The 21495-nt window shown below is 40.3% G+C and overlaps 1 protein-coding gene across 3 annotated transcripts in view; it reads left to right on the top strand.

Annotated features, from left to right (window-relative positions):
- The window catches only part of DMTF1 (cyclin D binding myb like transcription factor 1), an 884631-nt gene that overhangs the window by 705265 nt on the left and 157871 nt on the right, over positions 1-21495 (top strand). For all 3 annotated transcript variants that reach the window (XM_044088345.1, XM_044088344.1, XR_006366980.1), the window contains one exon: positions 7439-7831. In XM_044088345.1, the coding sequence (XP_043944280.1) occupies positions 7439-7831 (393 nt within the window). The remainder of the gene's footprint in view (positions 1-7438; positions 7832-21495) is intronic.

Genomic DNA, 21495 nt, shown 5'->3' with positions numbered 1-21495 from the left:
TCAACAGTCCCCAAGCCTGCCTTTCTGCAAGGGGAATGAGGTCATCCTGTGGAAGGCAACTTTGAGGGCTGGCCTTCATGGCCACCTCTTAGGGGTGGAGACTCCTCTTCTGAGTGTAGTCTGGAGGGGTCCTCCTGGGTCAACCAGTGACAGCTGTACCAGTTAGTCATGACCAAGGTGATCTAGTAGTTGGATGCCCACATTGGCAATAAGGAACATCTCCTTGTGCAGTTAGTAGTGTTACATAGCTAGCAGGCACAGTCCATTAGGCCAACAGAGAAGTCCCATGCCCATGATGTCAGCCATGGAAATGACTGTTGTCTGTGTGGGCTTCCTTCTTGGCTAGTCATTCAGGCCTATTGTGGCCCAGCTTAACTTTCCCATCATTGTATACTGTTTACCTTATGTGTCACACCTCATACCCTGCTTGTAGCCCAGTCCTACCTCTGTCTGTATCTCTTCAGTGTCTCTCCCCCCTTACCTCCTCTTTTGGCCTCTGCCTGTGTTGTGTTTGCTTGTCTGCTTTGCCCTTCTACCTTCCCTGTATCCTGCTTCCTCCCAGACAAGCTGCTTGCTACCATTTTCTCTATCCTTCTTAAAAAATTTAAAATGGGCACTTGACCATTTAAAAAAATGCCCTTCCCTTCCAGTTCTGTCTTCCCCTCCTTACTGTTTTGTTTGTTGCACTGTTGGTTGTTGCCCCATTTCTGGCTTTCCTGTCTCTACTTTGCTCTACATTTATATAATGAATTTAGTTGTCACTGTGCTGTGGTGGCCCTTGAAGCTCTGATGACAGTGACCATGTTGCTTCTATGATGTGCTTTGTTGAGTATGGGACCCTACATAGCATCAGACATGCCACCTTTTTTTGCCTCTTTGGTGATGTACCTGCACATAGCACAGTCACTGCAGTATTGAGGTTGCTGTCTTGAATACAGATGTGATTATTTACTATGATGGCTGATGTTCTTCGTGTTTCACTGTTGCAGTCATCACCTGTGGGCTATCCCTGCTGTGTTAGCCCTTGGCTGGCCCAAATACCAGAGTCAGTGTTTTTCTGCTTCGGCTGCAGTCACCTGTAGTCTGACTTAAGGTTTTCAGTGCTTTAAAGCAAGGCAGCCGACGTCATTACATCAGTCTTTCTTGCCATGGAGCCCGTAACAGAAGCAATTCACATGAGTGCTGGTCAGTCACTACCAGAATTTGAATTTCAGCTGAAAATGTCTAAAACTAAGTACCCCATTGGGGACCCTTTTTTCTTGCACTAACTAATGTCTGAAAAAGTTAACAGTTGTCTCGCCTGTGGAAGGCAGATCCCACACCAAGACTTTCATTCTTACTGCGTCACTTGTTTAGGCCCAGACCATGACATCCCCCATTGCTGGTTCTGTGCCCTCTTTAATGCTAGAACCATTCACTGTAGAGCTCTTACTGTAGACAGCTATTTTCATGTTCCATCTTTGCATTCCAATATGGTATTCGTCAGCCAACAATCCATGGACATTCTGAAAAAATGCAGAGATAAAGATGGAGACAGACCACAAAAGGCTAAGCCTTCCGACGATGCTACCGCTAAGCAGGTTGTCAGTTCTCCGGAGTTCAGTGAGGTGCTTTCGCAGCCCCTGATTCCTGATTCAATATCTATGCAGGCCTCTACCAAGACCCTTTTAGAGTCCGGTATGCCACAGAAATGTTCTTCGTCTTCCGAGCCTTTGGCTGTCTCTGCCTCGGTTGGGTCCTGAGCCACGATGCAGGCACCAGCTTCTGAGGAGGCCTTTCGCACTACTGAATCTAGACAAAAACCAATGTCTTCTCATCTGACTACCGTTCCTCTCAGACAGATTGATTCTCTCAGGCATAGAAGCCAGGCCACTCCTGGAAAATCTGCTTATAGCCACCATCTTGCTCCTGCTCCACCACCCCAAGCACAAATGCTTAAAATTGCAGAGGATGTCATCTCCCTTATCCAGGGTAGTCAGGCCACAACTTCTAAAAGGAAAAGGCACCCTACCCCAGAAATTATGACAGAACAGGATTCTGAGGAATCTGGCTGTTCAGATTTTGAAGAGGAACAGCAACCTCTGACTGCTTATTGAGGATTCAGATGCAGAGGAATCCATCCCTTCTGCCTCCCCTCCAGAGGATCTTTCCCTTGGGGAAACCTTTCACACTCTCAGGGAACATTTCCAGTGAGAATCTCAGGACTTACCCCAGTCTAAGAAAAGGCGTAGAGAGTTTCTGGACCTGCCCCACAAAGAGCCCTAGCCATCACCCCTATTTTAGAAGTGGTGGATGATGTTTTTCAAGAATCCAGCTTTTAGCCCCTGATGCCCTCCCACCTACACCCAGTAAACCTGACAGGTATTAAAGAGTACCGGATTCTCACAAATACATGTACAGAAATCCTGCTGCAGTCCCAGAGGTCTTACACAAGGACCTAAAGGAGCTAAGACTAGTTCTGCCAAGAATCCTATTTCTTCTGACAAGGAGTCCAGAGCTCTGGACATATGGGGTAAAAAAGTGTACACGTCTGGAACCTTAGCTATCAGAGCACTCAATTGTCAGTTCCATATGTTAAAATATCAGCAACACACTTTGGAACTATTAAAACACAAGATTTCTACCTTTCCTGACTTTGCCAATTCAAAAGAGTAAGCAGATTTACTGCACTCTGCTTATCAAGTGGCCAAACACTCATTACACTGTGGATATGACACCCTTGATGAGTGGATGGGAAATAGGAAATACACCCCGGGGATCACTTTTTTGTCTCTGCTCAACAGTGGCACAGGAAAATAACTTTCTTGGGTGGCGTAAGCCATGGGGCCTTGTTGGCTAGGCTTACGTAGGCCCTTGCGCCGACAGCCTAGTACCTACCTATGAACCTAGCAGCCTCTAGCACGGCAGCATTGACAGGATCTGTCATTAGGAGACATGCTTGGCTGAAGGAACAACCTCTCTCGATCATGTCAAGTCTAAACTTACTGATGCACCCCTAGGTAAGGAGCACTAGTTTGGAGGAAAAGCAGAGGAGGTGCTTAAAAAGATGGAAGACAAAGCAAAATCTATGCAAACAGTAAAAGATTTCTTTCAGGTTCCACCTCCCAGGTTCAGCAGGAACTTTCCCTCTAAACACTGATCCTTCCCTGCACCTAGCAGACAGGGCCAAAGTAAGCCCCGCAGGGACAGACCATCCAGGCCGCTATCCCAGGACCAGCAGAGAAGCAAATATTGGACCACTTCCACCTCTTAGGCAGGGAGTTCTAAGCCACCCTTCTATGGCAAAAATTCACAATGACTCCCCCTCCCCCCTCTGCCCTCCCTTCACTCACCAAAAACTAGGAGGAAGGCTCTCCCTCATCAAAGAAAATTGGCTTTCTGTAACAAAGGACCAATGGGTCTTAAAGATCATTTTTCATGGATACAAATTCTCTTTCAGTGAACTCCCAATTCCAAAAGGGTATTTACACTTTCCTCCAAATCAGTGGGCAGAGGCATTGAAACAGCTCCAAACTCTCATATCTCAGAGGGCAGTATAACCTGCCCCCCAGATCAAGCAAGCAAAGTCTTTTATTCCAGACTATTCCTTGTTCCCAGAAAAGAAGGCACTTGGTGCTCCATCCTGGATCTATCCATTCTGAACACCTCCCTGGTGGTCCCCGGATTCAAAATGCTCACTTTGCAGCAGCTGCTGCTTATGCTAACAAAAAAAATGCCTGGCTAGTGGCCCTAGACTTAAAAGATGCCTACTTTCACATCCCCGTAAGGGAATCCTGCAGGAAATTCCTGCGCTTCAGAGCAAGATCACAACATGTTCAGTTTTCTGTGCTGCCCTTTGGCTTATCTACTGCACCCAGAGTGTTCACCAAATGCTTAGCCATGGCCATAGCATTTTGCAGACAAAGGAATATTCAGATTTACCCTTACCTGGACGACTGCCTCATTCAGGTAGAGTGCAAAGAAAAGCTGCTACAGGACCTTCTTTTTGTCATATCCCTCCTAACTTCCCTATGGTTCACCATCAACTAGAAGAAATCAAAGCAAACCCCCACCAGGAAGATCATTTTCTTGGGAGCTCTGCTAGACACAGCATCCCGAATGGCCTTCCTATCCCCAGAAAAGCAGAGCTTCCTGCCTCTCTACTTTACCCAGCTGGCTTCCAGAAGTTACCTCACTGCAAGGAAGTTCCTGCAAACCCTGGGATACATGGCATCTTGCATCCTTCTAATTCCTCTGGCCAGGCTTCACATGAGAAAACTTCAGTGGTGAACCTTTGGTGCCAGCACTCTCAGTCTCTAGAGACCTCTCTCCCTCTGATTCCATGTGTAAAGGCAGTGTTTCTCTGGTGGGCAGAGGCCTGTGCCAAGAACAAGGGTCTACCCTTCATCCTCCGCCCTAATGGCCAGACCATCACCTCCGATGCCTCTGACATTGCTTGGGGCGCTCATCTAGCAGGCAGGTGCACCCAAGGTCCTTGGGATGCCCAGCACCTTCAGTTATACATCAGTTAGAAAGAAATTATGGCAGTACAAAAGGCTCTGACATCCTTCAAACCCCATCTCAGGCCAGGGGTCCTCCTTATAAAAACAGACATCACAGTAATGTGGTATATCAACAAACGGGGGCAATTTTATCCTCTGTGCAGACTAGCCATGAACCTCTGGCTGACAGCCGCCTCCATAGGTCTACACCTAACTGTCCAATAGCTACCAGTGGTCAACAACACAATGGCAGACCACCTAAGCAGAAACTTACTGGACCCCCACAAATGGCAGCTCCACAGGGAAATCTCTCTGCAAATCACTCAAGAGTGGGGGACTCTGGACGTAGATCTCTTTGCTTTGCACCTCAGCCACCAGCTGCAAAAAGTTCTGTACCAGGGAGTATAACCTCCTAGCATGGATGGTGGATGACTTGGCCTTCCCCTGGTACTCCCTCTTTGTGTACGCGTTCCCTCTTCTGACTCTAATTCCCACGGTACTGCTCAAAATAAGGGAGGAGACACCAAAGGCCATCCTCATTGCTCCAGACTGGCCCAGGCAGCATTGGTACCCCTTACTACGCAGCCTGACCTTACAGCCCCTCAAGCAGCTTCCCCTGATCTCAGACCTCTCTTGACCCAGGTGAGGGGGGAGATATGCACCCAGACTTGCAGACTCTCAATCTTTCAGCATGGCTTATACCTTAAAAGCTGGCAAAGAGTCCCTATTACGTAAACAGGTCCTAGATATTGTCACAGAGGCCAGAAGGCCCAGCACCGGAAAATCTTATGCAGGGAAATGGAAAAGATTCTGCTCCTGGAGCCAGTTCAGAGGGGCCAGTACTTCACATCCTTCCATCCCTTTTATCTTGGATTACCTAGCCGAGTTGCTCAAAAGTGGTCTCTCCTTCTCTTCTATTAAAATCCATGCCTCAGCCATTTCACCCCATTACGATTCAGACCTACCCCTCTTCTCTCATCCTGTGTTTAAACAATTGCTCAGAGGGGCTTCTAATATCAGACCTCCCAGAAGGCCTCCCATGCCAGCCTGGGACCTGAATTATGTTTTAGAAAAACTAACCTTACCTCATTTTGAACCTGCTGCTTCAACAGAATTGAAATACCTCTCCTGGAAGTCTGTCTTCCTACTAGCTATCACCTCAGCCAGAAGGGTTTCAGAACTTCAGGCAGTCATGGCTGTTAAACCCTTCATCATTTTTCATGCAGACAGGGTCTAACCCCTCCTTTATGCCCAAGGTGGTATCTGATGTGACCCTCAACCAGGCCATACACCTACCCACCTACTTTCCCAACCCTCAAAACAAGGGGGAAAGAATTATGTACTCGCTAGATGTGCACAGACAGCTTAGATACTATCTGGACCATACTAAACCCTTCAGAAAAACACACCAGCTGCTTATTAGCTTTGCCCCAGGGGCAGAGGGGAAGCCCATTTCCAAGCAAACCATTTCCAAATGGATATCACACTGGATCCAATTCTGCTACAGACTATATGGGAACCCCCCCCCCAAGTCTATTCATACCCATTCCTCTAGGACAGCCTCCACTTCCACAGCCTTCCTCAGAGGAGTCCCCACCAGGGTCATCTTGGAAGCTGCCACCTGGACCTCTGTCCATACATTTACAAAGCATTACCACCTACCTCTTTTTTCTAAGTCTAGGGCAGGGTTTGTCTCTGCAGGGCTTGCTGACCCATGCCTAGGGCTCTTAACCTATCCTTTCACCCTTCTCCTCAGCTTTGGTAATCCCCCCACAGGTGATGACTGCAACAGTGAAACACAAAGAACATAGTACAGTTGTGTACACTTACCATAAATGTAGATGTTTGAGTGTATTCACTGTTGCAGTCCTGGTTTCCCTCCCTCCATCCCCCTTATATCCTCTTCCCCTAGGGGGACATAAGCTTCCCATGGTGGCTTTTAGCCACCAGAATCACTGTACCTTATTTCCTTGTGCTTCTGATGGGTCAGGGCAAGAAAAACTGATATAATGATATTGGTTGCCTTGCTTTATAGCACTGACGACCTGATGTCAGACTACAGGCGACTGCAGCCGATGCAGAAAAACATTGACTCTGGTATTCAGGCTGGCTGAGGGCTACCACATCTGGGATAACCCACAGGTGATGGCTGCAACAGTGAATACACTCGAACATCTACATTTATGGTAAATGTACACAACTGTACTTTCCACAGCATGCCAGCACCATGCCTGCTGTCATAATACCAAATTAGTTTTTTGACACTTTGTGCTAATCTGCATTATTTAGCAAAGCACCATGGCATTACATATGTTCTTCATGTTTCACTGTTGCAGTCATTACATTTGGGTTATCTGCCTGGTACTTTTATTCTGAATACCTCCACTGTTATTGCCAAAGTAGTGGATGCATGTGTGATTCAATTACAGATATGTTGGTTGCTAATATTCTACTCAGATGATCATGAAAATTATTCTGGAAAAAAGGAGTCTGATATATTCTGCTGATACCATAGTAAACATTGTGAAACACCTGGTACTCAGGAAAATATGCACCTAAATAAAAATTGTATATCAATCTATATAAAAATATTTAAGTGCTGAAATATTAGGTACTTTTGAACAGATTGTATGATTTTTACTGACAATAAATTTGTATGTGTGTGCATATTGGTCTTCTTGGCCATTTACCTGAATATTTTATCTGATTTTTAATTGACATTTTTATTTGTTGAGTAATGCTTTAAATCTCATTATTTTTTCATTTAATCTGTGTGCCACTTTACAGCAGTAAAAGAAAAGCTTGCTCACAGACAAAACATAATGTACTTTTATTGCGTTACCTGTAACTTCAATTCTGGATACATATAATAAGTGAGTCTGTACAGTACAGCCAGTTTATTTACTTCAGCCACTGTCAGACTTTGTTGTAATATAACACTGTTTTATTTTGTACAGCCTGAGCACTTGCTGAACACAAACGACAGTGTTACTGTGCAGATGTCACATCCCAGTGTCATCATTCATACAGTTGCTGCTGATGATATCACCTCCTCCATAACACAGGCAGAGCTAACAGTGGATGGCAGTTTGGGCCACAGTGACCTTTCAGATCACGAGCACACTCTTGATGCAGATTCCTTCACAAACCAAATCCAGGAAGCCAAGTTGAATGAAGATGCACTTTCCCCATGTAGCACAAATGGTGCACATTCAGCACAGCTGAGCAATAAGGACAGCACAGAACTGATTCATAGTATTGACGTTAGTATAGATGGAGATATCAGTGCACAAAACCTCAAACAGAATGATGAAGTACATTCTGATCTGACCAGTGCTTATGTAAGAGAGGTAAGACTGTGACTTCCTTCAGCTAAAAATATGTTTAAATGCAAACTAAAATATGCCTTTTATTTTGCTTTTAAGGTTTTGTTGACAGCAGCAAGAAAGTGTCCGTAGTATAGTACGAGTGAAAAGTGTAAGTAATGGTGTACCTTGAAGTATACATTGCTGTCTTTAAGTTTGAAGAGATAGAACAATAGGAAAATTGTTTACCACTTTGCCTTGTTTCTTTTAAGATATCTGCCAAAGTGGAAAAACTCTGCAGGCATGCTTCTTAACTGTCCAGGATTCTGTAGAATGTTTGCATTTTTACCTCATACTTTTGGTCTGTTCCTCAAAAAAATGTATTTTTATGGCAAACCATTGAGAACTGAAGTCATTAAGTAATGACAAATGTTTGCGTTTCAGATTTCACATCTTTCAAAAAAATACATGCTAATGTAAAACCTGTTCTATCAACTTTCTGAGTTTGTTTATGAGCAATATTTAAAATCTGTTCCTGATTTTGGGGCTTTACCCCCCTATTATCTTTGACATTGTCCACAATTGTTATGCTTACAGGTCAAAAGGTATGCCTGTAGATAAAACTGCCCTTAGTTTAGTAGTTATTTATTTGATATGCATATAACGACCACACTGAACATTCTAATAAAGCTCCCTGTACATTTACAGCTATCATATTTTTAGCTAAAACTATTATAGCTGTATCAAATAGGTTTGTCTCCTTCATTGAGGTTAAGGTAATTCAGAATGGGGGCAGTGGCACAGCTCTTACATTGCTGGAAGGTGTAGGATGCTGTGCTTTTCACAAAAATCATTTTGTTTGCGATTCTGTGGGGTACTTGCATTATCGGTGTAGAGTCCTGTTCACTTCAGGCTAAACTTTGTGTTGCCTTCTTTGATGGGATTCTCTTGATTCACATTACTAATGTCAGGAGCCAGGTGCTCTGTCTGCTAGATATCCTTATTTTATTTACTTATCCTTTGTTGAGTCAGTCCTCTAGACTGTCTCATCAGAACACTATGTCGGATGGTAGAATTAAAGTGTTAGGTCCAGCACTGTTTCAGCATAAGCATAAAATACTCACTCATAAATGAGTGTGTTCATTTTGAACTCTAAGTACATTTCATTTTCAGCTATTCAGTGTTTTGTTAATTTAATTAATAACTGCAGAGTAGAAAAGTTAATTTTTAGTTGCATGGATATAATTTTCAAAGAAGTTTGAGTTAGCTTAGTAGAATTTCCAGTTTTTTATTTTGTGTCTACCTTGATGTTGGAGTCAGTACATTTGTCACAAAGTATCTATTTTGCAATTCACATTTTTATATTTTGTGTTTTATCTAGATTATGAATATGACCAGTGCAAATTTTACCTTGTTCCTTTATAAAGCATTGCAGATAAAGAAAGCAAATTAACAAGTGGACATTTTACACTTTATCCATTTAACACTTGTACAGTATAAATCAGGAGTGTGTAACCTTTAGGCATTATACTTTCAGCAAAGTGACCACTGACTTTTTATGGCAGATATTGCAGTTTAAACTACACTTTTCTATACATTGTAGGTGACATACTTTTTGTTTTACACATGATCTATTGTAAATGTATTTTCTTATAAATTACATATTGCATTGAGACCCACACATGTTTATTTTGCTAACCACATGAGTACACTGGTCCATTTTCAGCTAAGACCAAGGCTGTAGGAACTGTAATATCCTGAGCAGGTGAAGGCACTTTTGTGCCCTCTTCCTCTTCTGGATGGAAGTTAACTGGCCAGGGGTTATACACAGCTCTGGTGGATGAGTTTACTTTTCCCTTCCCCATGGTAATGTAGTCATTGACAAGTGTGCTCCTACTGAGTTTTAAGTAGAGGTCTGTAACTTATAAATGCAATCTTAAATTGAATGTTCCTGCTTTCACAATCGAGACCCAATTATGTATTTATACTTCTGTTATGCGTTTGAGTGCTGATATTATCCCCATCTAAAAGTGTAAACAATTTTCTTTGGATTAGAATGATAATCTCTAAAGACTTTCACACTGGTTATTTTGTTTTATGGTTTCATATGAAATTGGTTGACATTGTTCTGTATTCAGTAAATGTATTAAAAGAAGGATTATATCACTGGAGTTTGAAAACTACAGAAAATGGAATTCAATGGTGTAATGGTTAAGGTGCTTACCTTAGCAACACAAGGTGCAGGATTTGATTCTGACATGGGGTAATTGGCTAGGCTTAAAATGGCCCATAAGGGCAGTTAGACTAGTACTAACCTATGAACCTATGAAAAGTTAAACTCTGCCAAGTCTTAAGTCAGCAAAGGCAAAAATAGAAGAAAAAAGAATCCCAAGGAAGTTAAGGAAAAACATAAATAGACAAATTATTCCAGTTTTATCATGTACTAGCTTTGAAGTACCTGAGAAGGCTTCCATTGTAGAGAATAGCAGCCATTTTAAAAGGGTACAAAGGAGATTCAGACATTTACTAATGTAAGTAAAGGATCCAAGTCCATAACGCAGATGAAAGCCTTTACTGAGGAGATTTTATGAATGTCTAAAACTAGTTATGCTGTACAGTGTGTCGGGATTCTATAATATAGACCACTGTTGTTTATTTTTGCAAACGGACTCATTTGACTAGGAGTCTTATTTATTATTCCATAAGACCGTCATTTTTTAATTGTAACACAGTCTTCTGTACAACCATCAACAATTCCACCTCCATTTTTAACTGTGTTAGACTACTGGAGGCTGAAGGACAAGTGTTACAAGGAAATGAAAAAAAAGCAGAGTGAACCTTTTCTAAGTCTCTGAAAAGACTGGGATCAGCTTGTTAGTTTCTTGGTCATCATGTGTAAACAGTCAAGGAGCTTATTGAACACCAGTATCTGTTCTCTAAGCCTTTGTAGATGAATGTTATATTTATAGGACAAAAAAAATCTACCTCTTTTGTCTGAGGAAAATATTTACATGGGTAAGACTTACTGTCCTTTGTTCCTTGTACAGATATGTAGATGTAGATTACAAGCAGTCCTTGTCTTTTACTTATCCACCTAAAGGCATGCGGTTTGGAGAAATGTACACTTGTTCATAAGATCATAAGAAGTTACTAGGCTATTGGCCTTGAGGCCCATATGAGCCTAGCCAAGAGTTTAGACAAGTCCTAGAGCAACTTTCGTCCAGGATGCCAAGGAAATTGGCCCCCTTCCCTATATATTTATATGTTATAAAGTATTTAAATCTGAACAGCCATATGCAAAGGCCTGTTATCTATGACAGAAGCTGTCAGGGATTTTCATGCACCTATTATCAGCTATTGCCTAGCCTTCAGACTGAAAGGAAACAAATAGATGTTTTCAGAATCATGTGAGTAGGCCAGATTTATTTAAAACTCTAATGAAGATGCAGCAGTTATTGAGTTAATCCAGCCCAAGGCCAGAACAAAACTGCAGCTTGAACAATTCTTTTCCCTGATAAGCACTCTATTTTTGACAGATTGGGCATGATAATTTATACTTTGGTCACTCTTTCTTAGTATGTTATGTCAGCCATTTCCTGTAGTATTAGGCTAGTATATTCAAACATGTTAATGACTAAGTGCACCTGTTGGGGCTTTTGAGGATCGACAGTCAGCTTGTGTTGTTCCTTGGTTGGGCAGATAAGTTCCCTTTGGGGAAAAAACTTTCACATTATAAAAATTGTTGCTTCATTGTACTTTCCTGTTTAGGAAAGTTATTTTTAAGATAGAAGTGTATGTTTTAATGGACTGTCACAGGAGTTAACTGTACTTTTAAACAGGAGTGTACTTTTTCCTTTCAGTTTGAAAGTTGTTTAAAGTAGTGGAAAACCATTTTTCTGTACAGAAACTGTGTTTATTTTATGTTTTGGGGCTGGCAAAGTGTTTTAGTATGAAAAAGTGACTTTTTAAAGACTTACATTTTTTACCAGCTTTTGCTGCTTGTTTTCCCCTGGAAAGAGACACCACTTTTGGTGTGACAGTAGAACAAACTACCGTTCTCATTGTCTGTCCTTCTTCCAGCCAGAAAAAGTTAAGCAAACAGCCTTTGCCACCGCAGCAAGCTAGTCATTTGCCACAGACACAGGTGGGGGATTGCCTTGCCCATGGCTTCCTCCTCAGATTACTTATCTTTTACCCCAGATTCCTATGGTGTAATAATTTATGAACCATGGGTTAACCACATCCTCTGCAGCTGTTGGGATTCCTTTAGTGGGCAAGAGATGGACACTCTTGTCAGTTCCAGGACAGGAAACAGGGAAGGCTTCCCTGTTCAGTCAGAATGTTGTGTCCATCCCTGGTGAAGTTGTTGCTGCCATTAATAACACTGTTGGCCCCAGTTTCCTTTCGAAAAGAAACAGACAAATAAGCATGCATCTACTCCCCATCAAATTTCCTTAAATAGGAGTAGTTTACTGGGTCTGTCTCAGGGTTTAATTCAGGCAATTGATCCTTCTTATAAGGTGATGTCTGGTGAAAGAAAGAGGGATACCTCTTTTTCTGAAGAGATTCAATATCCTGAATCTGGACAGGAAGATGAAGGGACAGATGCAGGGTTTTCTCTTCAGTTTTATGATTCAGACTCAAAGAGCCGGTTTCTAATTCTCCTTGTGGAGATTTCTCTTTCTGAAAGACTATTTACAGAATGTGCCAGTGTTTTCAGTTGGAGAACATTGAGGTTTCTCAGTCCCTCAGGAAATACTATGAGCTGTTACAGAAGGAAGTTCCAGAACATTCCCCCATTTCTGTCATCTCTGGAAGATGTGTGTTACTGCATGCTGTTTTCCTGATAGTCAGCCTGCTGCCCCTAAAAAGGTAGCTAGAATGTATAAAGTTCTCATTCTTTTAATTTTCTTTACACTCGTCCCAAACCTGACTGCAGCTATAGTTTTAATTAATCCTACTGCTGCTAAACATTTGGTTAATTTCAGTCCTACTCTTTCTGACAAGGATGGGAAGGTTATTGATGAGTACAGGAAAAAGTGTATGCATCTGCAACTTTGATTTTCAGAATTTTGAATTGTCAGGCTTATATGATAAAGTTTATTCTGACTAATTGTGAAAATATGAGAAGTATTTTGTCTGCAGTTTCTTCTTGTGAGAAAAAACTCTGCTTTAATTTAGTTTCTTCCATAGTACAAGTCACTACTCATTATGACTCACTTGATACTTTTGGGGCCGTGGCCATTGCTACTGTTTGGAGGAGGTTTGCCTGGCTGTGTTCTTAGAACCACCTAGATAACAAAACAAATGAAGTTTTAAATTCTCATTTGTTTCCACTGCTCCAGAGGTTATCAAAAAGTGCTATGAAAGGGCTAAGTTGATACAGGGAATCTCTAAGATTTTCAGCCCTCCTTTTCCAAAATGTATAACAAATTCTCTAACCCCTCATACAGTTTTAGCAAAAATACTAATTAAACCATCTCAACAAAATTGTACTAAACTGATGTTTATGAAGGAATGGCAGGGGGTTCCAAAATGAATTCAGGAATCTCTCAAAACTAAGGACAGTCTAACAAGTCAGAAGAACTATTTCAGGGACCTTGCCCCACCCCACCCCCCGGCTGTCCCTTTGTCCTTCCAGAAAGTCTGCATCTCCACTTTTTATCTTTGGCAACAGACAGTTTCACACAAATAGGTTCTGAAAATCATTTATCGAGGTTGCAGATGGCACAATAATTCCTCATCCTCTAGACCAGACTCTTATTACCTCCGTCTTTCAATACATGCTATCCCAGAGAGCGATAAAACCTGTTCCTCCTTCCTGGGTTGGGAAAGTTTATATTCAAGGATGTTTTAGTGCCAAAGAAAGAAAGAAAATGTTTGGAGACCCGTTCTGGTTCTTTCTTTCCTAAACCTATTTGTGATAGTGCCCATGTTCAAAATGATGTCACTTCTTTTTTTTCTTATTCAAGCTTCCTGGTAACACTAGATTTAAAAGATGCTTATTATCAAATTCTGATTTACCGAGCATTCCTTAAGGTTTTGTGTGTCTGGATCACATTATCAGTTCTATGCCTTACCCAATAGACTATCCCCTGTAACAAGGGTGTTCACAAAATTTCTAGCTCCAGTTGGAGCTCATTGCAGGTTACAGTGTAGCCATATTTTTCCATTTTTAGATGACTTTTGTATCTTTGCAGAGTCTTTTTTCAAAGTGTCACAAATATCTGACATGACTGAGAAGTCTGTTAGACAAGCTGGTATTCAAAGAGAACATTCAAAAGTCTTTGGATTCTACAGACAACACAGGTACTATCTTGACCGGGTCAAGACCTACTCTACCAGGGCCATGGCTTCATCTTTGGCTTTTTCAAGTGGGTTGGATTCTAGAAGTATTCTAGAAGCAGCAACTTAGTCCTCTTTAAATAAGTTTACAAGGCATTAAAACCTTGATTCCTTCTTGAGATCTAGCTCAGGTTTTGCAAGGACCATTTTCCCGAGATTCTTGGACCCTTCCCCTTTCACCTCCCAAATGTAGTAAGCTAAGGTAATCTACCCATGCAGCTAAGGCTACTGCAGTGGTGATCATTATGATGAACATATTACAGTTGTGTAAGTAAGCTTACCATAACAGCAGATTTTCGAATAATCACTGCTGCAGTAGTCACTCATTCCCTCCATCTGCCTTTTTTTTGGTGTGTTGTTTATGCCAGGGTGTGAATATTTTTTTTGTTGTTTTTTGTAGCATTGTCCTTTCCAGACTCAGCCTTCCCCTCTCTCTGTTGGAATGAAAGCTTAGAAGGGATTGGCACCCAAACCTGTCTTTTTAGTCAACTCACCTTGAGTTGACTAATGGTTTGAGTGTATGGTAGGTGACCTAAAGTTTTGAAACCCATATGGCTAAGGCTACTGCAGAAGTGATTATTTGAACATCTGCTATTATGGTAAGTTGACTTGGACAACCATACTGTCCTTTAACTGTGATGTGTATGAGGTAGTCTCCATGAACAAGGTCAACTTAATATACAGAATTCTTGATAATGTGCTACATCATATGTTAGTGTAACATGATATTACCCCAGGCACCAGAATTTTTTCACAGTTGAAAAAAAAAAAACATGATACTTTGCACATTCAGGAACTCAAAAGTGCACAAAGTCACATATGATTCACCTATGCGACCTATGTTTGATGCAGGTCGGTCCAAACACAGCCTTTGTGTATTTATATTGATGAGAAGCTTAACCTTTTTGTGACAAATATCTATATTTGCTCAAAGACTCCTGGCATTTCCTCAGTAGTATCACACAAGATTTAGTTAAGGCAACTCTGCTGATCACAGTTAATGCTATTGACCTGTTTACAGTCATCCCACATGTGCTTGGCTTACACTGGTTTAGAGAAATTTTACTTGAGTCTGAAACCTTGGCTACAGTGAACCTAAACATCCTTGTTCAGCTAATGGAATTATACAGTACTACATTTATTTTTTGGAAAGGGAATATTACCATCAGATACCAGTGGTAATGGCAGCTGCATGTGGCCCAGTATTTTCAAACTTGCGTCGTACTGGGAAAAAATACATCTTGTTCATCTTGAAGTATGCTGTACACTGGAATTATTGCTCATGCTTTTTAGATGACATTTGTAAATTATCAACAGGCAACAGGAATGAGTTATTGCATATTTGTTTTAAATTTTTTTTGGAGTCAACAGCTAATTTTTAAGATTTGCACATCACTTTTCAGCAATGCATATTCACGATCTAGATGTAACGATTTCCAAAGATAACGATAGGTCCCACTCTAACACCTTTCGAGAGCCAACCTTCTAATATTCCTCTGTGCACCTTGACAGTTGCCATCCATTTCACCAAAAAAGAAGTTTGGTCAAAAGGCAGTTGGTTAGGCTGGCATAGATGGTTTCAATGACTCAGTCTTGATTAATAAAATTAAGAAGTTAAAAGACAAGTTCAAGAAAAGGGCAGGTGCAATAGTTCTTATTGATGGGGTTTACTCTGAAGTTACAGTGGCTATAAAAAGTGTACACACCCCTGTTAAAATGCCAGGTTTTTGTGATATAAAAATGAGACCACAATAAATCATTTCAAAACTTTTTCCACCTTTAATGTGACCTATAATATGTACAATTCAATTGAAAAACAAACAAATCTGTTAGGAGAAAAAATATAAAAAATAAACGTACAATACGCTGGTTGCATAAGTGTGCACACCCTTAAACTAATACTTTGTTGTGTGTGCACACCCTTAAACTAATACTTTGTTGAAGCACCTTTTGATTTAATTACAACATTCAGTCTTTTTGGGTAGGAGTCTAACAACATGGCACAACTTGATTGGCAATATTTGCCCACTCTTCTTTACAAAAGATCTCCAAATCTGTCAGATTGCAAGGGCATCTCTTGTGCACAGCCCTCTTCAGGTCACCCCACAGATCTTCTGTTGGATTTAGGTCTGGGCTCTGGCTGGGCCATTCCAAAACTTTAATTTTCTTCTGGTGAAGTCATTCTTTTGTTGATTTGGATGTATGCTTGGGGTCATTGTCATGTTGAAAGGTGAAATTCCTCTTCATCTTCAGCTTTCTAGCAGACGCCTGGAGGTTTTGGGACAAAAGTGACTGGTATTTGGAACTGTTCATAATTCCTTCTGCCTTGACTAAAACCCCATTTCCAGCTGAAGAAAAGCAACCCCAAAGCATGATACTGCCATCAACCTACTTCAGCATGGGGATGGTATTATTTTCGTGATGCATTATGTTGTTTTTGCGCCTGAATGTACCTTTTGGAATTGTGGCCAAAAAGTTCAACCTTGATCTCATCAGATCATACCATAACACATTTTGCCACATGGTTTTGAGAGATTTGATGTATTGTTGTGCAAATTTTAGCTGGGCCTGGATGTTTTTCTGTCTAAGAAAAGGCTTCCATCTTGCAACCCTACCCCATAGTCCAGACATATGGAGAATATGGGAGATTGTTGTCACATGTAGTATGCCGCGGTGGTACAGCGGTAGCATTGTTACCTCACAGCAAGAGGTTCTCCCGTTCGGTTCTCGGCTTGGCTTGAGAGTGCCTTTTGTGTGGAGTCTGCATGTCCTCCATGCGGTTGGGTAGCGTTTCGAAAGACATGCATGCGTAAATGGGCATGCCTTCATTGAAGGTTGGGCGTCAAGCTGGCACCTCGGCGTTTCATAAAAATCTACTGCCAATCATTAGCGGACCGGAGTTCCACTGTGGCGACCCCTTACCGGGAAAAGCCGAAAGACAAACAACAATGTTGTCACATGTAGTACACAACCAGTACTTGCCAGAAATTCCTGCAGCTCCTTCACTGTTGCTGTAGGTCTCTTGGCAGGCTGTCTGACCAGTTTTCTTTCTTGTCTTTTCATCAATTTTGGAGTGACATCCAATTTATTGCAATGTCACTGTTGTCCCATATTTTCTTCACTTTTTGATGACTGTCTTCACTGTGTTTCATGGTATTGCCAATGCTGTGGAATTTTTTTTTGTACCCTTCTTCTTATTGATACCTTTCAACAATGAAATCCCTTTGATGCTTTGCAAGCTCTCTGTGAACCATGGCTTTTGCTGTAGCAGGCAACTGAGTAAATGTCAGGAAAATCCTACTAGGCAGCTGAACTTTATTTGGGGTTAATCAGAGACTCTTTAATTGATGGCAGGTGTGTACCCAATAAGACTGAATACTATAATTAAATCAAAAGGTGCTTCAACAAAGTATTAGTTTAAGGGTGTGCACACTTATGCAACCAGCATATTGTATATATTTTTATTTTTTCTATTTTTTCCTTTAACAGATTTGTTTGTTTTTCAATTGAATTGTACATGTTTTAAGTCACTTTAAAGGTGGGAAAAGTTTTGAAATTATTTATTGTGGTCTCATTTTTTATATCACAAAAGCCTGGCATTTTAACAGGGGTGTGTAAACTTTTTATATCCACTGTATGTCAGAGCAAACAAAAAATATCTCCCTTTACTTGAAATGGGACCCAGTGCCTCAAACATACCGGTTAAGAGGCCTAACAAGTTTACCAAGGCCATGGTGCTCTGTCGTAGTACTGACAGATATGCTATTAGAAAAATCATTGTAAGGATCTGGGAATTGTTTTCTTATGATGAAACATTATTTGAGTAACTTGATAGTAAAACAAATTTTGTTCTCAAATAGCGGAAGAATCACAAGGGCTTATTTGAGGGAAAAAAATCTGTCTAATATCAGTAAACATGGAACTTGCAAGTGTCGGGCATGTTTGTTTTGTCTGTATATTTCTGATGGGGCGTTATGGCAATTGGTGATTACCCCTCTGTTTGATTGGTTGACTATTACAAATGTCATTTCACCGCCACAGTCCATAAGAATGCCTGCAGTACTGCTTCTGCAGGTCAAGCTCTTGAATTCCTCTATCCTTCCTAGTAAACACCATCCCAGGATACTTTAACTAGGTGGGATGGTATACTCTGCAACGTTTGTAAGCCATTTTACATTGGTAAAACCAAAAGGTAACTGAGGAAAAGAATCTGTGAGCATGTTTATGAATGACATAAAGAACAATTTAAAACGTGTTTTCCATAAACACGAGGGTCTCTGCACCAGTTTTGACTGATTTGTCTTTATGCTGCTTGACAAAGTGTAAAAAATCCAAAGGGTGTTTTATGGGAAGAGGCCTTGGAATATAAAAAAACTGCTTCTACAACTTATATTAGCAGCAGACAATATATCTGGAATGTATGACAACATTTCACTAATATATGTTCTAAAATAAGGGGCAGCAAAGCATTAAATTATTTTATTTTACATATCTATTTAATATATTTTATACAGTTTTTATTATCTTTTGTTGCAGTTTATATACTTTGATTTTCATCCTCAGTTTTACTTAAATGGCACTTTAAATGTATTGTGTGGTTGTTGTTATGGTGATTGTCAGTTGACTTCCTTTCTGTTTGACCATGTGACTTGATAAAACCATTATATAATGAAATGACATGGTAAATTTTTGTTCTGAAGAATTCTGGGTACAAAAGGACTTGTACTCAACTTGTTAATAAAACTGGAGTTCTTGGAGTAATGAGTTTGATTTTGATTTTTTGCAATGTTTTTCTGGTTTTAGGAAGAATAGTCTTGGCTGATTTGCTCCTTTAATTAGAAGTGCTAGATCAAGAAAATGACATTTTTTTTTTCTTTTTAACTTAAAGTTGGGGAGGGAGGCAGAATAGCTAGCTATACCTCTGCGCTAAAGGATAACATTCCTGATGCACTTTTAAGAATACCTGGTCTGAAAATTATGTTACAAGACTAGTCGTGAGAGAATTTTCGTAGTTCCCAGAAGAACCCAGAATCTTTTTAACACTCAGGAGAAACAAGTAAAAAAAGCTTTTTAAATTACTCCCAAGCAGAAAAACACATCAAGTTGTATAACTACAGCAAGGTAGTAAATCTCCCTTTTGTTTTCTTGCATATGAACAGCATCAGAAAAAACAGCCACATACAAAGCCAGATAAATCTGCTTTTACTTTGCTTAAGACATAAAGACAAAAAGTAGTTGAAGATTATTTGCTCCTAAGAAATAGTCATCTTCATTGAAAAGTGTTTCATAGCTTGCTGTATCTACGATATTCTTATCATGTTAAAATAATTTTCAGAGTATTTAATACTCAATAAAAGTTTAAATACTTCATAAAGTCATATTGCTATATGTGTACTGCTTGAGTGTTACAGAAAGAATGTGATTTATTTTCAGAAGTTATGCTTCTAACCTCAACAAAAATATTTCTACAGAAATATTTTGATTCCGTTCTCTCCCTGCAGCTTGGATATGTGTGATGATTGCTCAACAAGTTTGTGATGGGATTCTTCACATTTTGTTGAATTCTGAGCTGACGTTATTGTGCCCATCTATTAAGGTACAAAGGAAAATGGATGTAGCATTTGAAAATGCTCTTGACCTGAGTGAAACCTGCTGCAGTGTCTTTACTTTGTTACATGCCAGTAAGCATTTTCTAGATCCAAAGTCATCTTCCAAGTTTTCTAAGGAAATGTTGCATTTTGGCACTTTTAGATACTTGTTAAGGAAAGAGTGGTCTGACATTGGTTTCCACTAATCCCATTTTTTCTGACTAGAAATTACCTTTTTTCCATTGGAGATTCATCCTTTCTTTATGCCCTTATGAAATTTCTGGGCTGGGGAGGAGTTTCTGATATTCGTTCTTTCATATATTTCCTTAATAGAGCCCCTATGTCACAAATTGTGAAATCTATGAAAACCTTTTACCCCTTCTGTTGGAATAAGATTACCTTCTCATCTAATTTTTTGAGTTTTTGTTTCGGGAGGGGAAATTTGCATGGAGGGATAACTTTAGTCACTGTCTCCCTATGTAAAAACATCAGGAGAAGCCTGTTTGAAGTCAGAAGACACAAAACTAAACTATTTTTTTTTCTGGAGACTGGCACCTCTAACTATGGATCACATGTGACCTCACCTATAAGATTTCAAGCTATACTAATGACTCTAAAACATTGTCAAGGTGGGGCTGTCCATTTTATCAAGCCTGTCTCCCAGTCATGACTGCGGATGTTAAGGAAAATGGATATAAACAGTGTCACAAGCACATCTGAACACATGAGAAGAAATCTCAGTTGTAAGCAAAAGGCTCAGAACTTTCTGTGAATTTTCCTTAGAAGTCTTGCTTTTTCACGTGGGTTGGGACTGTTGAATAATTTCATTCTCACAGTTAACCTTGTGAACTAGGAAATTAGGTGCTGTGATAACAGTAGAGTTTGAATCATATCATGCATAATATACTCCTTCCTTTCTTGTTAGAGTGTCCTCCATTTGTCCTACTTTTTTATTCACGAGACTGCCAGGTTTGTGCATTGCTGTATTATCCTGGTATTCTGTGGTAAATTAATAAAGATATACTTGTAATAGGTTTATATGAAAATGATTGTATAGCTTTCTGTAATGTGGACATTCTGGTTGGGAATCCAGATAGGAAGTGCTGCTTTTCTTTCCTTTCTTACTGCTTGACTGCACCATAACTTCTGTCATAGACAGTAATGGACATCTCATGTTAGTCAGGTGGGCTTGTACGTAGCCTGTAGATAACCTGTGGAGTTTTGATTACGCCTGAGTGATTGCTGAGCAGGAATATATCCAGCACCAGCTATAAGTGCCTCACATAAATGTACTGTTTCTGTGCACTTCTTTGGTCTAGTCACTTTTCCTTGAGTGTTTTCCTTATTTCTGAATTCCTACCACTGCAGCATTGAGAAATGTGGGCAGTCATATTTACCTTTATTTGGACAACTGCCTCATTTAGGCTGAGTTTCAAGAGCACCAGGTAGTAAGATTTAACCTTGGTGATTCCCCTTTCTAGAGTCCATAGGTCTAATCTCCAACAAGGAAAAATCAGATGTAGTACCCATTGCCATGTTTTCTGGATACCATTTGGGACACTGTTCAGGAAAGAATTTTGCTAGCACAGTAGAGCTTTCAAGATTCAGTGCTCTTTTGCAATTTGCTGTTAAGATATGGGCTCATATAAAATGCTATCATAATGAGTAGTGGAAATAAAGTCCAGTGAAGCATTCATGATGGCATGGGGAAGTTGGAGAAAGAAAAAAAGTTAAGGATAAAGAAAGGATGAAGGGTGGACAGAGTGTCTGTTTCAT

Source organism: Protopterus annectens, chromosome 11.part0, assembly GCF_019279795.1.
Source record: "Protopterus annectens isolate FY-2018-M chromosome 11.part0, PAN1.0, whole genome shotgun sequence".
Classification (NCBI taxonomy): Eukaryota; Metazoa; Chordata; order Ceratodontiformes; family Protopteridae; genus Protopterus; species Protopterus annectens.
Note: the sequence above shows the minus strand (reverse complement) of the source record. Positions and strands in the feature narration are given on the sequence as shown.